The sequence below is a fragment of the Anolis carolinensis genome, chromosome 5 (genome assembly GCF_035594765.1).
Source record: "Anolis carolinensis isolate JA03-04 chromosome 5, rAnoCar3.1.pri, whole genome shotgun sequence".
Classification (NCBI taxonomy): Eukaryota; Metazoa; Chordata; class Lepidosauria; order Squamata; family Dactyloidae; genus Anolis; species Anolis carolinensis.
The window spans coordinates 16,071,272-16,089,439 of record NC_085845.1 but is presented as its reverse complement, the minus strand read 5'-3'; the positions used below and the strand labels follow the sequence as shown (position 1 = coordinate 16,089,439).

The 18,168-nt window shown below is 40.6% G+C and overlaps 1 protein-coding gene across 3 annotated transcripts; it reads left to right on the top strand.

Annotated features, from left to right (window-relative positions):
• The first annotated feature begins 487 nt into the window (after window positions 1–487).
• LOC100562622 (placenta-specific gene 8 protein) lies at window positions 488–13,770 on the top strand. Of its 3 annotated transcripts, none has more exons than XM_008111005.3 (6): window positions 488–702; window positions 828–940; window positions 7,223–7,336; window positions 10,596–10,720; window positions 12,707–12,815; window positions 13,308–13,770. In XM_008111005.3, the coding sequence occupies exons 3-5, from the start codon at window positions 7,231–7,233 to the stop codon at window positions 12,809–12,811; spliced, it is 336 nt and encodes a 111-aa protein (XP_008109212.1). In that variant the 5' UTR covers window positions 488–702; window positions 828–940; window positions 7,223–7,230; the 3' UTR covers window positions 12,812–12,815; window positions 13,308–13,770. The 3 variants fall into 3 exon arrangements, with proteins under 3 accessions (XP_008109212.1, XP_008109211.1, XP_003221268.1); XM_008111004.3 differs by having other exon boundaries at window positions 825–940; XM_003221220.3 differs by lacking the exon at window positions 488–702 and having other exon boundaries at window positions 776–940.
• The last annotated feature ends 4,398 nt before the right edge of the window (window positions 13,771–18,168 follow it).

Genomic DNA, 18,168 nt, shown 5'->3' with positions numbered 1-18,168 from the left:
GGCATCTGTGAAATAATGTCCAGGGTGGGAGAAGGGACTCTTGTCTGTTTGAAGCAAGTGTGGATGTTGCAATTGGCCACCTTGATTAGCATTGAATGGCCTTGTAGCTTCAAAGCCTGGCTGCTTCCTGCCTGGGTGAATCTTTTGTTGGGAGGTGTTAGCTTGCCCTGATTGTTTCCTTCTGGAATTCCCCTGTCTTCTGAGTGTTGTTCTTTATTTACTGTTCTGATTTTAGAGTTTTTTTTTAAAAAAAAATACTGGTTCATTTCTATGGTTTCTTCCTTTCTGGACTTATATTTGGTCACATTGGACCTATATTTGGTCAGCATTTATAGAAATGTATGACTATCATGGTTATTTCCCCTCCCTTTGTTTTTATTTTCCTGCTTTTGTAATACAGGAATACTCTTGTATGTAACTGTGATCTCTTTTGCATGTCATTTCTTTTCCTTGAGGAAGGAAAAAACTGTGAGACATTCTCCCTGTTAAGATTGCGAGTCCTTCTCATAATATTGCGCTTAGATGGTAACCAGAGCAATTCGACTCAGATGTAAGTCCTTCCAAGTTGGGTTTACTAATTTCAAGTAAATTGCATTATTCTTTCCTTGGAGCAACTCTAGTTTCCAGTGAAACCTCCCCAGGAAGGATTGCCTGATGCAGGACTCCCTGTTCTTGGTTCCTGCAAAAGTCATTAATTCAAAGGTACGTGAATAACAGTTGACTCTCTTAATTGCACAACAACTAGCTGTACAAAAGCCCTTTTTAAACAGGGAGCAGTTACCAGATTGAATGACTTTGACCTCTACTTCTTCCTTGTTCATCAGCAGCCAATCATCACCAAACTTGGAAAGCTACAAAAGATTCACTGCTTCAGTAAGACATCTCTATAGTTCCTCTTGACTCCAACACAAAAGTTCCTTTGCCTCCTTCCAAGCCCTTGGTAAGTAACAACTCTCTATACAATTAATGTTTCCAGTTTAATTCTGCAACAATGTCTACTAGAAAATAATTAGGAACTGTCTTTGAGGAAGGAAGACATTATTATTATTATTATTATTATTATTATTATTATTATTATTATTATTATTATATAATAAACATTCATTTCAGAAGCAGGACCTGGGATCAGTTCAGCTTTTGTAGATTTCCATTGAAGGAAAGTATATGCTTGCATGCAACAGAACTGTAATCATTTCATAGGCAGAAGACTGCAAATTTTCAAAATTTCATCCTGCGTTTTAAATCTTAGAGCAACTGTTCGCTTTCTTTACTTTGGTTTTATTTTGTAGTTTATCTTTTTTTCTAAAAAGGTGTAATGTTGTGTTTCATATTTTTGTGGTCCTAATCCTCAAGGAGAATACACTCATCGATCCAGCTAGATTTGCCTACATGTTGATTTATCATTCAACATTAAGTTTAAAGGCTGGATCTGCACTGCGATGTAATACAGTTTGAAGCTTCACAGACTCATAAATTGAGTTCAATGCAGTCAAATTATTTTATATGAGTCTACACCAGGCATGGGCAAGCTTGGACCCTCCAGGTGTTTTGGACTCCAACTCCTACAATTCCTAACAGCCGGTAGGCTGTTAGGAATTGTGGGAGTTGGAGTCCAAAACACCTTGAGGGCCCAAGTTTGCCCATGCCTGGTCTACACTAACCATATAATGTAGCTTCAAACTGCATTGTATGGCAGTGTAAGTCCAGCCTAAGTGGAACCAATTAACAGAATTTTCAATACTACTGTATGATTTTTCTTCTACTTTAGCAACTTTAGAGCTTAGGCTACTGGACTGGATAAAAATGACATTAGCAAGTTAAACTGGTATTCCAAATTGTGTATCCACATATATTTCACAAAATATCAATTGTCTGGTGTTTCTTTTGTATTCTAGCAGAATACATTCAATATTTGCTAAATTTCCAAGGCAGTGGGAGGAGATCCTAGAATAATAGAATCGAAAATAGGCAGTATTATTCACCGAAAAAGTAGGATGTGAGATCAAATTCATGTTTTTGTGGCCCCAATGCTATGGGAGATGGAAATAGCAGGGAGAAATCAACAGAATGAGTGCAAATCAAGAGATTATCTCATCTATTACACTATGTAACAAAATTTGAAAGTTTACTGTTCCTGGTTTGAAAGTGTTATTTTCTGTTTAATTGTGTGATACTTACTTTGAAAGTACCGTAGTTGCTATAGTCCGGAAACTTTGTTTTAGTGGCTGCCACAAACTACAGTAGAGTCTCACTTATCCAACATAAACGGGCCAGCAGAACATTGAATAAGCGAATATGTTGGATAATAAGGCGGGATTAAGAAAAAGCCTATTAAACATCAAATTACATTATGATTTTACAAATTAAGCACCAAAACATCATATTTTACAACAAATTTGTCAGAAAAAGCAGTTCAATACACAGCAATGTTGTGTAGTAATTACTGTATTTACGAATTTAGCACCAAAACATCACAATGTATTGAAAAGATTGCCTACAAAAACAATGACTACTAAAAGGCAGATTGCGTTGGATAATCCAGAACATTGGATAAGCAAATGTTGGATAAGTGAGACTCTACTGCATGTTGAGACTCTGTGAGATATTCATTGAAACACTATAGCAACATGTGCTGCAGGATGTCTCGCAAAAAACAATGTTATTGCAGTTAAATCAACTTTTCCCATGTTTTTATGATAGAACCAATTAGGAAATTACATTCATAATCCAGGAATAAATATCGTGTTGCATAGAGTTATAACTGAGCCACACCAATATAAAATTGAATCCAGACAAAACAGAGGTGCTTGCCATCAAGGGTCCTAACTTAGGGGTGTAGGTGTGTCAACCAGTCCTGAAAGTGTGTTCGCAGCTTGGGACAAGGGCTTCTGGATCAGTCCTTCCAAATGTCAGCCCAGGTAGATACAACGGTCAAGAATGCTTACTAGCAACTTTGGCTGGTACGCCAGCTGCGCCCCTTCCTAGATTTGGAGGACCTAAAGATGGTAGAGCATACGCTGGTAACCTCAAGGTTGGATTTCTGAAATGCGCTTTACATTGGGCTACCTTTGTACCAAATTCAGAAATTGAAGCTGATTCAAAATGTGGCAGCCAGATTGGTTATGGGAACATCTAGGAGTGAGCATATTAGATAAAGGTAAAGGTTTCCCCTGACGTTAAGTCCAGTCATGTCTGACTCTGGGGGTTGGTGCTCATCTCCATTTCTAAGCCGAAGAGCCGGCATTGTCCATAGACACCTCCAAGGTCATGTGACCTGCCTGACTTCATGGAGCACCGTTACCTTCCCGCTGGAGCAGTACCTATTGATCTACTCACATTGGCATGTTTTCGAACTGCTAGGTTGGCAGAAGTTGGAACTAACAGTGGGCGCTCACTCTGCTCCCGGGATTTGAACCTGGGACCTTTCGGTCTGCAAGTTCAGCAGCAAAGCACTTTAACACACTTCGCCACCGGGGTTCATATTACACCTATCCTAACGTCACTCCACTGGCTGCCAATTAGTTTCCGGCCAAAATATAACGTGTTGGTTTTGAGCTTTAAAGCCCTACATGGTTTGGGTCCAGGTTACCTACAGGATCATCTTTTCCCATATAATCTGCCCTGAACACTTATGTACAACTATGTTGTAACCTGCCTCGAGATATGAGGAGAGGCGGGTAAGAAATAAAAGTATTGTTATTGTTAACCATCATCATCATCATCTCTGGCCATTGTTTGGCATTGATCCAAATATTACTTGCACTAACTGTTGTATAGAGAGGGGTTTTTTTTAACTTGTGCTATTTTTGTTTGAAGCAAACAGCCAGTTTTAACACAGTTTTGACAAATTCTGTGTCAACTACTGTAGAATGAATGCAGCTTGACACCACTTTAACTGCCATGGCTCAGAGCTATTGAATCATGGGTTGTAATTTTACACAGCCTTTAACCTTCCCTGTCAAAAATTGATGATGTCTTCCCAAGCCACAATTGATGTGATTCCATAGAATTGAGGAGTGGCAGTTCAAGGGGTGTCAAACTATATTAATTCCACTGTGTAGATGCACCCGTAGTGTGCCCAATGCTGTATTTGGTTCAACATGATAGAACCTATAGATTGTTAGCTGAATGGATAGACAAACAGGAAGAAAGATAAGAAGTGGAAAAAGTATGGCCCTTCAGGCATTGTTAGATTGCAGCTTTCGTCATCTCTCACCATATGCGATGTTATCTAAAGTTTATGGCAGTGATAGCCTTATAGCTATTGCTCCACAACCCTAGAACTCTGCTTCTTAAACTGTGGGTCATGACCCTAAATGGAGTTTCTTTAGTTCAATACTGGGGTCTTGAAAAGTCTGGCAACAGAAAAAGGTTTCTGAATGTCACCATGTGTCTATTTAAGACATTGACACAAAATTGTTAGCAGCAATATGCAGTGTTTACAGTGGACACTGCAGAAAATGCTTCATCTGTAATTCATAAAAAGGGGAAATCAGCCTGTTTAACAAGACTTCCAGTCCAAATAATATTGTCATGGCAGTTAAGGTGGGATAATAGCTCTATAAAGTGTAGTGTGAACTATTTCCAGGAGTTGTGGAGGGCATTTACACCATGTTTGGATCCCTCTATGTGGTCATCAAAAGAAAAATTACCAAAACTAGCCTTAAAATTACCTCCACCATTTGGAGAAATATTAGCCTGGTCCACTAACCGCCCCCACATTGTTTTAGAAATTCATTCAGATTGTTATTTATCTGCTTTACAGGAAGTCATACTGGAGAGACTATTTGAATCACTTTCTTGTAATTTTGCTATCTGCGATGACTTCAATGGTTTTCTTTCAATCCATATCTTACCAAATTGTTAGCTAAAGGAAGGGTCTGTGTTTTCCTAGTTTTGTTGCTTTGGTCAAATGTAGAAAGAAAGAAGTGGTTTTGTGTGTAAGAGTGGCCCCATGCTAGGACAGAGGATCGCACGGGATCTACTGGTGGTAAGATATAGATCAAAGCAGATTTCTAGTTCCGAGTTTTTCTGCACAAAGTTTTCTAATCTTATCATTCCCCCATGATGCAGACACACATGATAACTGATGTTTATGGCTCACATACTCTCCAACATTTCACAAATGAAAACCAGGAAACATATGGCCAAGCAACTGTGATCAAGATGGCAAAGTAATTAATCTAGAGAAAGCCTCAGCAGAAGGGAAACATTCGGCTTTTTCTGTCCTCTCCTGAATTAATAGCTGCAATATACTTTTGCACTTTGAACTCAGTTTGTAGCAACTGTAGTAAATTGAGGGTGATCGGAAAAATGAGGAAGGACTCAGACATTTTGAAAGCAGTTTAAAAAATGGGGAAACAGAGGATTACCTGAGACTAGGGTTACTGTGAATTTTTCGGGCTGTATGGCCATGTTTCAGAAGCATTCTTTCCTGACGGTTCGCCTACAGATATGGGTGAAACGTCAGGAAAGAATGCTTCTGGAACATGGCCATACAGCCCGAAAAACTCACAGCAACCCAGTGATTCTGGGCATGAAAGCCTTCAACAACACATTACTTGTGACTGTTCCTGCCAAATTGGAATACTTGGAGGATAATAGTTCAGGGACCACAAGTTTCACACAATTAGCCTGTTATTTCAAGAGTTCCTTGAGTGAGGTTTCAGCCATCATTATCATCAGAATTATTATTATTATTATTATTATTATTATTATTATTATTATTATTATTATTATTAGACACAGCAAACAAGATAGATATACTGGATTTTGTATCACAAAATCACAAGTCGAACACTTCCCAAGTGTCTATTTTTGGATGATGCGTGCAGATCCCAGTAGAGTGGCCTTTTGCAGTTGGCAGATCGTAATTTTGTCAATGTCTATTGTTTCCAAATGCCGGCTGAGATCTTTTGGCACGGCACCCATTATTATTATTATTATTATTATTATTATTATTATTATTATTATTATTATTATCTGACATATCTGAAGAAAGAACAACTCTCAAAAACAGGAAAAGTCCAGACAAGAAACAATCAGGGCCAGCTAATCATCTCCCAAAAAAGGATTCTTCCAAGTAGGAAGCAGCCAGGCTTTGAAGCTGCAAGGCTATTAAATTCTAATCAAGGTGGCCAATTGCAACATTCACACTTGCCTCAGGCAAACAAGAGTTCTTTCTCCCACCCTGGACGTTCCATAGATATATAAACCCTGCTTGCCTAGTTTCCAACCTACTTCACAACCTCTGAGGATGTCTGCCATAAATGTGGGTGAAACGTCAGGAGAGAATGCTTCTGGAGCATGGCCATACAGCCCGGAAAACTCACAGAACACACCAAATAATTAAATGCTTGTATCTGAGGACACTGACAATGTCCTAAAATACAACTGCCAGAGTAACCATGAGTTACAGCAACATAATGCTATGACACCCCAAGTTTGCTATTCGTATGTAGCAGGAGAGCAGTGTAGTGTCGTGGCTATGATCCTAGAAATCAGAGTCTGAATCCTTGCTCAGCCATGGAAACGTATAGGGTGACCTTGGGCAAGTCACAATCTCTCACCCTGAGATGAACAAATCTTGCCAAGAAAATCCTGGGATAGGTTTGGCTTAGGTCACCATACACTGGAAATGGCTTCAAGGAACAAAACATCAATATAGCAACAGTGAATGTGCTGTAGGACACAAACCGTCTCCTCCCATTCACCAAAAAGTCCAGACAGGAAATAACCAAACATCACTTCTGGGTTCAGGGTGTGAGGACTGGGATTACAGCAAATCAGCCTGCTATGTCCCATTGGCTATGGTTTGTCTACCCGAATCTAAAGGAAGCCATTCATTAGATGGAAACATTATGATAAAATACTTACATTCCTTCTGTATTTCCTACTGAAATACAGTATGATCTTGTATTCACTTGTGATGTGTTTGAAGATCTCCCCCCAATGGATATTCAAAACCACAGATGAGAGTGAACCCAATATTTTGACTGTACTTGTGTTGGAAACCTTCAATGCAGTTGTACTGGATAACTTAGAGTGTCCCACAAACGTGTCTGGTGGGAATGGTGAAACTGTGGATATTGAGTTCACAGATACATGGGTCATAGTATACATAACTTATATGATTATTGTCATAATTTTCAGTTGCTACTTTCTCTTGATTTGTCTGACAGCTCTTTAACACTCTCACATTTTTCTCCATCTTTAACAACAGCTTGCAGAATGAGCACTCCGGTGATCATGAGTCAACCTCAGGTTGTGGTTGTCCAACAACAAAGCCCCCAATGGCAGACCGACCTACTCGACTGTTTTAGCGACTGTGGCATATGTAAGTATTAGCTGTGTAAATACTAATCTGCAGAGTTACTCATTATAGCCTTGTTGAGACTTGTTGCCTCAAACACCTTTCCATCCAGAAACTTCTTATGAAGGAAGTAATTCCTGTTTGTAAATGCATAGATAGATGTTGACTAAGGGAAGGATGCTTAGGGTTAGGAGTGGTAGAATCAATATGTACTCTTGGCATACGGGTGCATTTTAAAAATGTTTTTTGAACCAAGATCAATCCTAAATTGACCCTAGAAATCACCAGTTCTCTTTCAACTACAGCATGTTTGCTCCTGATATGTAAACAATGAGAGAAGGGCAATATCTGAGCACCTAAAATAGACCACTTTATAAGGCTACAAGTCCTGGATTCCCCAGACAGCATAATCAAGATACAAGGAATCCTGGGACTGCTGGTCCAGAAAATCCCCAAACATTTCCAAGGTCTGGATTAAGTGATGATCACTGCCATCTACAACAGCTTTTTCCAGCTTGGATCTTTTAGATGTCCTGGACTACAGCTTTCAGGAACCCCCAGAGTGCATGGATTGTTGAGGGATTCTGGGAGATGTCGTCCAAAGCATCCAGAAGATATCAGATTAAGTTTGATCCATATTTAATCTATTTGCATGATGCTTAGATGTGTGCGAATTTTGGGTTCACCCACATACTATTACTGTACCATGTCATACAACTAGCCTTCCTTCTATGTGAGTTAAATGGCAATAGGAAAGTCAAGTTGCAACCCCTATTTTCATTCTAATTGTTTTGGGAAGAATGAAGGGGAATCCAGCCTGCTTTGATCACTTTTGTGGATAAGAGTAGTAAGTCATGTCATGGAATATCAGAAGTAAAGGATTCAATCTTGCTGCCGCACTAATGTGGAATAGTACTCTATCTTAATTTTTATTTAATGTTGTAGTTGTGAATCCTAATAAATACGTTTCTGGTTTTAATTTAATTTAATTTTCTGGAGCCAAGAACATACTGGAGACTTCCCAAGAACAATATATCTAATTGCAACCCAATGGTTACAGGGTTCCCAAAGTGAAAACTGGTAAAGACTCCTGTACCTTTAAAGTTGTGTAGAACAATGCATCTCAGGGTATCTGTAGGGCAGCAATTACTGAGCCTGGTACTAAACTTGTTCCCATTGGATTTCATTACTTCTTTGTTCCCTAGAAACTTGCCAGGAAAAGCCAATGGCTCTGAGATGGACACAAGTTCAGGGACACTATAACTTGCCATCCACATTTGCTGGAGTTAGGGGTGAATGTCCATATGAAAGTGGGAAAACCACAAATAAAAAGCCCTGGTATTCTTTTTATCTGAGTGAAAGCCTCTCTAGAAATGTAGCAGCATGACTCTGTGACCAATTTTCACTAGATGCTGACCACAGAGCATGCTGGAGAAGATACAAAATGCCTAGGGAACTATTCTCACTTGTTTGGTCAGCTTTCAGCCAAAGTAGACCACAGAGTTACGCCAGAGGATCTAGGATTTCTAGAGAAAACATACTACAGTAGAGTCTCACTTATCCAACATAAACGGGCCGGCAGAACGTTGGATAAGCGAATATGTTGGATAATAAGGAGAGATTAAGGAGAAGCCTATTAAACACCAAATTAGGTTATGATTTTACAAATTAAGCATCAAAACATCATGTTACACAACAAATTTGACAGAAAAAGTAGTTCAATATGCAGTAATGCTACGTAGTAATTACAGTATTTATGAATTTAGCACCAAAATATCACGATGTATTGAAAACATTGATTACAAAAATGTGTTGGATAATCCAGAACGTTGGATAAGTGAGTGTTGGATAAGTGAGACTCTACTGTAATCAAATCTGTGAATACGCACAGCCACAAAGTTAAACTTGCAAATATGTTTGGCTGTAATTAGAGTAGTGCTGGTATAGAAGAGGGCATTTAAGGAAGTGTTGCTTATCACAAAACAAAGTAACTTAGCAACACTTGTTGACATTCCCTCTTCTATACAACCATTAAAGATATAGGAGCCCTGGTTGCAGATATGGTCCTGGTCCTAGACATATTTGGGGAAAAGATTGATGATCCCTCGCTTCATATAACTTAAGACACTTAGGGTACAGCACCGAAAGAAATGGAATGGGGCAATCACATCTTTTTAGTAGTAATTAAAGGAATATAAGGAGCGTCAGGCTTACTTCATCAATTGAAGCTGGGTTCAGTGGAAGATACGGTTGTGAAAGTAAATGGAGTGCAACATTTACACTTCTGAGTTTTCAGTAATTGAAGTAAGATACAGTCAAAGGGAAAAATGGGAGACAGAGAGAGAAACTAGGGCATTTTAAAAGCAGTTTTAAAAATGGAATGTTGGAAGAAAAATCAGGATTGTCCCTGGCAAATCAGGACAGTTAGAAGGTGCAGGTATGCGCTTTGTTGATATTCCAAAGATGATGCTATAAGAATCAGGCACTGATGGTGGCATAAGTGTGATACAAAGTGGAGTCCACGACATGTGGGTGTGGAGAAGAGCAAACCACAGACCACTTACTACAATGCAACCTGAGCCATGCCACATGTCATTGGACCTTCTCACAGTGACACCAGAGGCACTCCAAGTGGACAACTTCTCATCAAAAGAAATCTAGTGTAATGCCAAGTTTTTAACTTTGTTTGTGTTTTAAAATGCATTTTAACTGTATCCCCAGTTTGCTTCTGACACGATAAATAAAGTAGTGTGATACATTAAGCATTCACCAAGGTTGCATAGAGTATGCAACTAAAATGTAAACACAACAGCTGCCAAGTCTTATGAATGAGGAAAATATATAAGAACGCACATTTCAAAGCAGTGCTCTCACTTGAGATAATTCCCTTCCTCACCTTCAGGACTGAAGGGAAAGGCCCAAGCCCTGAGGTACGGTGACTATATTCCCCTCTCCTGCAAAGAGCTGGTATTAAATTGGGATTTATAAAGTTTTGCTCTTAAAGTTTGTAATCATATCTGAGACAGATTCACCACCCTACTAACATGGAAGCCACCAGCTACCATTGCTTCCAGCATCAGAGAGTATAATGCCTTTGGGAAATGCAAGCAGGAGCATGCTATGATAAACATCTCCTGCTTATGAGCTTCTCATAAATATCTGGGAACAAAATGCCTAACTAGATTGCTACTTTTAAAATCTTATCTTCCTACCTGTTGTATTAACACTAGACTCTCCTTAGTGATATCCTCCAGAGACTTTCAATGCTCTCCCTTTTCTCTAGGTCTCTGTGGAACATTTTTCCCTCTATGTTTGGGCTGCCAAGTTGCTGCAGATATGGATGAATGCTGCCTCTGCGGTCCAACCATGGCCATGAGGTCTGTCTACCGGACAAAATACGGGATCCCCGTAAGTAAAGCTTTTACACTGACTCTCTTCTGTTGTCAACTGAGTACATGCACAAAAGTAGCACTTCATATGCTCACCCAGTAGTAGAGCTTGTGGAACTCAAATGGCTCATCTTCTGTTAAGTTGGTATGGAAAGTGTCTGCAAATCCATGCGAGCAAGCAATACGCAACACAGTACAACCAGATACCCTTGGGGGATACATTCCTGAACTTACCATGGAAAAACAAAACCATGGATAACAGTGAAGCCTACTGAAATGAACAACTTCTAATGGAACTATTCCATAGACTCATGTTGCAAGACCTTAGAAAATCTAGAGAGAACGCCTTTTTAGCATTTCTAGGTCCTCCAACATGATCTATGGTCAACTTCTTGTGGAAGCATAACATAGAATTTCACTGGGGGACCTAGAAAATATATAGAGAGAACAATTATATATTCATTTTTGATGTAGTAAGTGAAGCTGCAGGTCATCCTGTATTAGGTCATACTGTATTACCCTCATAAAGGAAATGTGCCATTAAGAACCAATTAGACCAATTTGAACTGGTCTTGAATTGTTCTGCGTAATGACCTTCTCAACTTTTCCAATCAATCAATCAGATAAAATAAATTCTGCAGAAAGGTCTAATTGTCATAATTTCTATAGGTCACGAAATTCAGCTTTCCTTGGTTCAGAATTTAGACCGTAATAACAATATTGAATCATACTTTATTTCTTTGTGGCAATTATTTGACACACTTAAGCCCAAATGTATATTGGAGGGTTATTTACTTGCTCCTGTATCCTGGCCACATTTCTGGAATTGTGTATGACTGAATAGAGGAAACAGTGCAATCCAATATGATAGTAAAATAAGTTAGTATGAGTTAAAGGAAGCTTATATGCAAACAGAGGCTTAGAAAATGATAGTGGGTTGCACAATAAATATTACTTGTCCTGAACTCCAGGAGATTTACCATGTGTATAATGTAGTTATTTGAATGTTGGACCAGGGAGCTAGGGTTAAAATCCCGACTTGGTCATGGAAGACCATTTCAGACAAGTCACATCCTCTCAGCTTCAGAGGAAGGCAATGGCAATTCCCTTCTGAACAAATCTGGCCCCCATAAACTATGACAGCTTCACTCTCAGGTTGTCATAAGTTGGAAATGACTTGAAGATACATCCCAAATGAATAAACCCCATTTTAAAGAAAAGGTTCAATTTAGAAGGCTAATGCCACCATAAACAAAAGGGTTAAATAGCCATCTCTGATTAGGTACCTTCCAGCTGTCTTGGCCTCCAATGCCCAACCTCCAGAACTAGCTTACTGATTAGAAATGATAGGGATTGTTGTCGAAGACATTCAAAAGGGAGATAACTGTTTTACAACAGGTTCCATTTCCCCATTCAATGGCACAATAATGTATTGTAATTCAGCTATATTTCCCCATTTTCTCGAGTCAACTGGGGAAATCTCTGGGCCTTTCAAACAAATTACACTATGTTCCTGGGTCAATAAATGTCATTTCCTAATTGGTTCTATTAAAAAAACATGGGGAAAATGTATTAAACTGCAGCACATTTTGCTATAGTGTTTCAATGACTATCTCAACCAATTCAACATAAAATGTGATAGCCACAAAAATAAAGTTTCTGGAGTATAACAACTACTTTCAAAGTAAGTACTGCACAAGTAACAGGAAATAACACTTTCAAACCAGGAACAGATTTTTTTTTTCAAATTTTGTATAATAACACTATGTAACAAGTTAGCATCTATCTTCTCAACAGTTAATTTGTTCAATGTGTTGTCGAAGGCTTTCATGGCCAGGATCACAGGGTTGTTGTGTGTCTTTCGGGCTGTGTGGCCATGTTCCAGAAGCATTCTCTCCTGACGTTTCGCCCACATCTATGGCAGGCATCCTCAGAGGTTGTGAGTTAATTTGTTCTCCATGCCATTTTTTAAAAAAATTCCAACATTTGTTTTCCTGTTCAACAGGGATCTCTCTTGGGGGACTTCTGTGTTAACTTGTGGTGCCCGCACTGTGCGCTTTGCCAGCTGAAGAGAGACATCAACAAAAGACGGGATATGGGGATTTTCTAGGAAGGTTTGTTGATTGTTACTGTTGTCATTATATTCCACATTTTACTGTTTGGGACTCGAAGCAGCTTACAACAAAAATCTTGAATCATCAAGAGGATGACTGAAAAAGAGGAGAAATACTGAAAAATCACAATGTAATGCCCATATTGTGTTGTAGAAGGCTTTCATGGCCAGAATCACTGGGTTGTTGTGAGTTTTCCGTGCTGTAGGGCCATGTTCCAGAAGGATTCTCGCCTGACGTTTCACCCACATCTATGTCAGGTTTCTTCAGAGGAATCTCTGAGGATGCCTGCCATAGATGTGGGTAAAACATCAGGTGAGAATGCTTCTGGAACATGGCCCTACAGCCCGAAAAACTCACAGCAATCCAATGCCCGCATTGTCTCTAAAGCATGAACTCCAAATGCATGGGGCTATATGTTCCTGGATGAAAGTATTGAAATGAAGGACATTTGTTTTGCTCTCTCACATATACATTTTTTCTCTTCCCTTCCAGAACTATTCAAGAAAACAGTGTCCCAAAGTCTCTTATTACTTCTTTGATATCATCTGCTATAACTGAGTTTCTGAGAGAAATCATGTTAGTGTGTTCAATATGAAAAAAGAAGCCGGCAAGGAACAATATTTGAGGCCTCTTCAGAATGAACCAATTTATTTTTGTATTTAAATGAATCGCGTATAAATTGGTTAACATGTGTTTAATAATAAGAAGAAAAAAAGAATGAGCTTATTAACTATCTGTAGAAAAAATTGAGAAAAGGGATGTGTTTAAAATTATATTTTACCTGAAAGTAAAAGCCATATTTCTTGGAATGTCTTGTCTGTGCAGTTTTATGCCATTGATCTTGGCAATGGGTCATTTCAGGGTGGGATTTGATAGTAACTATCACATAATCAAGGGATCCAATAATAAGCACAGTTTCCAAGAACAATAAATATTCATTTTAATTCCAATCTGACTATTTTGCATCTGAATAATTATTTACTTATGGCAACACTAAGATTTGCTCATCACCTAGTCATTTTCTTATCAACCTCTGAGGATGCCTGCCATAGATGTGGGCAAAATGTCAGGAGAAAATGCCTCTGGAACATGGCCATACAGCCAGGAAAACTCACAGCAACCCATCTTCTTATCAACTGCCCTGTTAAGGTCTTACAAACTCGGGACCACCGCTTTCTTGACTGATCCAATTAGGCTTGCCATCGGTTGGAAGCAACTTGAAAGTACACAACATCAGTCTTGATTTGTCAATTTATTTGACAACCCATGGCATCTTCAGAACTCTTCTCCAGCACCACATTTCAAATTAATTGATTCTCTTCCGTAATATTATGACATGAGCAATTGCAAACTAAGGTAAGAGCGTAGTCAATTCCAGCAAAAACTAAGGAGCACGGAGCCCCATGTACTCTGTCCATCGTGGTGCCACTTCTGACCTTTGTAAATGTGAAAATGGTAGTAGCAGTAGCCAGGGATGGCTGACCACCTGAAGCAGCCCTCAACTTATACACAAATATATTAGTCATTAACTCATAGTTGCACTACACCATTGTTCTGTTGCATTCTGTGGTTTGCTCTTTTCCATACTCGCATGCCATGAACTCCACTTTGTGGCCCCATTTCTTAAGATTGGCTCTGCATCTCGTGGTGCCGGCGCACAGTCTGTTCAGTGCCTTCCAAATCACCCAGTTTTCTGTGTGCCCAGGGACAGGTTTCTCAATCAGTATCAGCCTTGATTGAGGTTCCGGGTTTTAGCCTGCCACTTTTGGACTTTTGCTTGCTGAGATGTTCCTGTAAGTATCTCTGCAGATTTTAGAGTTGTGCCAAATCCATGGCTAATTATGCCACGCCCCAAAGGTAGAGCAACGCATAAGGAAAACATAGGTTTGTGTTTTGCTTGGTACATTGTATATGTTGGTTGTGTTTTCTTTTCCTTTTAGAAATTGTTGGATTTATCTGTAGTTTTGCTGACTTTCAAGCATAGATATGCTTCCAAGTTACCTGTTGACTTCTGGTGAGACCATTAATTTCATGGAACCATATGTTTTTTTAAAGGAATACTAAGGTGGTTTGCCATTACTTTCCTCTTAATTATGGCCTATGCCGCCTTGTATTTGTTTGTTGGCCTCCCTTTCAAGAACTAACCAGATCTGACTCTGCTTAGCTTTCTAGAGCAAATGGGATCTGGTGCCTTCAGGTTATTTGCCAGAGCAAAAACCCTTCAGCCTAATCTATTTTAAAATGAATGTCTGTCTGTGTGTGTGTGTGTACTGCAAACTACTTTGGAATTTCCTATAGCAAACTATTGAGCAGCAAATACTAACTGCTACTTGAACGCACACAATAACAAATTCCAGCCATCACAATCCCTATATTAAATCTCAAAAAGTAGGTAGTATGATTAGTCAGATTCAAAAGCCACAAGAATGAAGATTTTCCCTGTAATCTTTTGCAAACGTTTATTTTACCGTGTCCCCAAAAAATCTCCGCAGGGGTGGGGGACCCATTAAAATGGTCCACCCCAGGAGACTGATGGATCTTGATGGATTAATAATAATAATAATAATAATAGTAATAATAATAAAACTTTATTTATATACCGCCCTATCTCCTGGATGGGACTCAGGGCGGTTTACAGTCATAAAAGCAACACAAACATTACATAACAACATAATACACATTATTAAACAAAGTAAAATAATACAATTATAACAATAAATCACACTTACATGACCTGAGATCTCTTGGGGATTCTCCTGTCTTGGGTGCTGACGATCCTGTCGATACCTTGGTAGATCGCTATAATAGCGAGATGTCTAGGGCAATTGACACGATCGCTCCCGAACGTCCCCTCTCGTTGCGCAGAGTCACTTTGGCTCCCTGGTTCTCGGAGGAGTTGGCGGTGATGAAATGCTCGAGAAGGAGACTAGAATGCGTCTGGTGGATTACTCATGACATATCTGACCGAGCACGGGCTAGAGCCGCTATTTGGGCCTACTCCGCGGCTTTGCACGGAGCCATGAAGGCTTTCTCGACTGCCCGCATAGCTTCTGCAACAAATGGACCATTGGAGTTGTTCCGGGTCGTCGGGGAGCTCCTCCACCCTCCCGAGGAGGCAGGGGTACTCAAAGACCCAGCAACTCGGTGCAGCAAGTTTTCGCACCATTTTGCAGATAAAGTCGCTCAGATTCGCCTTGAGTTGGACGCCACCTTAAATTCAATGCCAAACGAGGTAACTGAGGCATCTGTCTGGCCATATTTGTGGGATTCGTTTTAGCCTGTTGACCTGGATGACGTGGACAAGATCCTTGGAGCTGTGAGGGCGACCACTTGTGCCTTGGATCCTTGCCCTTCTTGGCTTATAAAATCGGCCAGAGGAGGATTGGGAGATTGGTTTGTGAGTATAATTAATGCCTCATTGGTTCAAGGCAAATTTCCATCTGCCCTAAAACAGGCCATAGTGAGGCCAATTTTGAAGAAAGCCTCCCTTGATTCAACCATCCTAAATAACTACAGACCAATCTCGAATCTTCCTTTTTTGGGCAAGGTCCTGGAGTGGGTGGTTGCTTCCCAGCTCCAAGGGTTCTTGGATGACACTGATTTTCTGGATCCATCACAATCCGGCTTTAGACCTGGGCACAGTATCAAGATGGCTTTGGTTGCCTTGGTGGATGACCTCCGCAGGGAGCTGGACAGGGGGAGTGTGACCCTGCTGGTTCTCTTGGACATCTCAGCGGCTTTCGATACCATCGACCATGGTATCCTTCTGGGACGGCTCTCCGGGATGGGCCTTGGGGGCACTGCTTTGCAGTGGCTCCGGTCCTTCTTGGAGGGCCGTTCCCAGTTGCTGAAGCTGGGGGACACCTGCTCGGACCCCTGGCCATTGACCTGTGGGGTCCCGCAAGGTTCTATTCTCTCCCCCATGCTTTTCAACATCTACATGAAACCGCTGGGAGAGGTCATCCGGAGTTTTGGAGTTCGGTGCCATCTCTACGCAGATGACACCCAACTCTACTACTCTTTTCCACCAAAATCCAAGGAAACCCCTCTGACACTGGACCAGTGCTTGGCTGCTGTGATGGGCTGGATGAGGGTGAATAAACTGAAGTTTAATCCCGACAAGACAGAGGTCCTCCAGGTCAGTTGTACGTCTGATCGGGGTATTGGGTGGCAACCTGTGCTTGACGGGGTCGCGCTCCCCCTGAAGGTGCAGGTCCGCAGCTTGGGGGTCCTCCTGGACTCAGCATTGATGCTTGATGCTCAGGTGTCGGCGGTGGCCAGGAGGGCCTTTGCACAACTAAAACTTGTGTGTCAGCTGCGACCATACCTCATGAAGTCTGATCTGGCCATGGTGGTCCATGCCTTAGTTACCTCTAGGTTGGATTATTACAATGTATTCTACGTGGGGCTGCCTTTGAAAATGGCCTGGAAATTCCAACTAGTTCAGCACGCAGCAGCCAGGTTTCTAACAGGAGCGAATTACAGGGAGCGGTCTACTCCCCGTTTAAGGAGCTCCACTGGCTGCTGTTTATTTTCCAGACCCAATTCAAGGTGCAGGTGTTGACCTACAAAGCCCTGAACGGTTTGGGACCCATTTACCTTTCTGACCAGATCTCCCCCTATGAATCCGCACGATCTCTTCATTCGTCGGGTGAGGCCCTCCTCTCGCTTCCGCCTCCGTCACAAGTGCGGACGAGAGAGAGGGCTTTCTCCGTGGCAGCCCCCCGGCTCTGGAACGTACTCCCCAGGGAAATTAGGCAAGCTGCCACCTTGGAAATGTTTAAGAAGAGCCTGAAAACCTGGCTCTTCACAGAGGCTTTTGAATACGTACCACCCACTGTACGCTAAACCCTCTTAATAGCGGTTACTTCTGACCAGTTGTACCTGTTGGTTAACTCCTCGACATAGGCACAGAGTTCACCCCAGTTTAAGGTTCTCCCCATGACCTTATAGCACCTTAACTTCCTTCATGTTTACAAGTTTCACTCAGTGCACTTTGCCCAGTCCATTGTATGATTTTATTGCTGTGTCTTATCATGTGTTTTATAATGACTGTGATTTTATTTTATGCCTTTTAATTTTATTTGTGTGTTTTTTGTATTTGATACCACTGTATGCTGTTTTATATCTGTGAGCCACCCCGAGTCCCTGTGGGGAGATGGTGGCGGGGTATAAAAATAAAATTATTATTATTATTATTATTATTATTATTATTATTATTATTATTATTATTTTATTATGACACAGCAAACAAGATAGATATGCTGGATTTCATATCACAAAATCACAAGTCGAACACTTCCCAAGTGTCTAGGACTGTGTGATGTATTTTCGGATGATGCGCGCAGATCCC

What these genes read in the sequence shown, in the direction of transcription:
- LOC100562622 (XM_008111005.3), top strand. Translation starts at nt 7,231, where the DNA reads ATGAGCACTCCGGTGATCATGAGTCAACCTCAGGTTGTGGTTGTCCAA. An exon ending in TTTTAGCGACTGTGGCATAT is followed by an intron (nt 7,337 to 10,595) that starts GTAAGTATTAGC and finishes CCTTTTCTCTAG; the next exon opens with GTCTCTGTGGAACATTTTTC. An exon ending in GGACAAAATACGGGATCCCC is followed by an intron (nt 10,721 to 12,706) that starts GTAAGTAAAGCT and finishes CCTGTTCAACAG; the next exon opens with GGATCTCTCTTGGGGGACTT.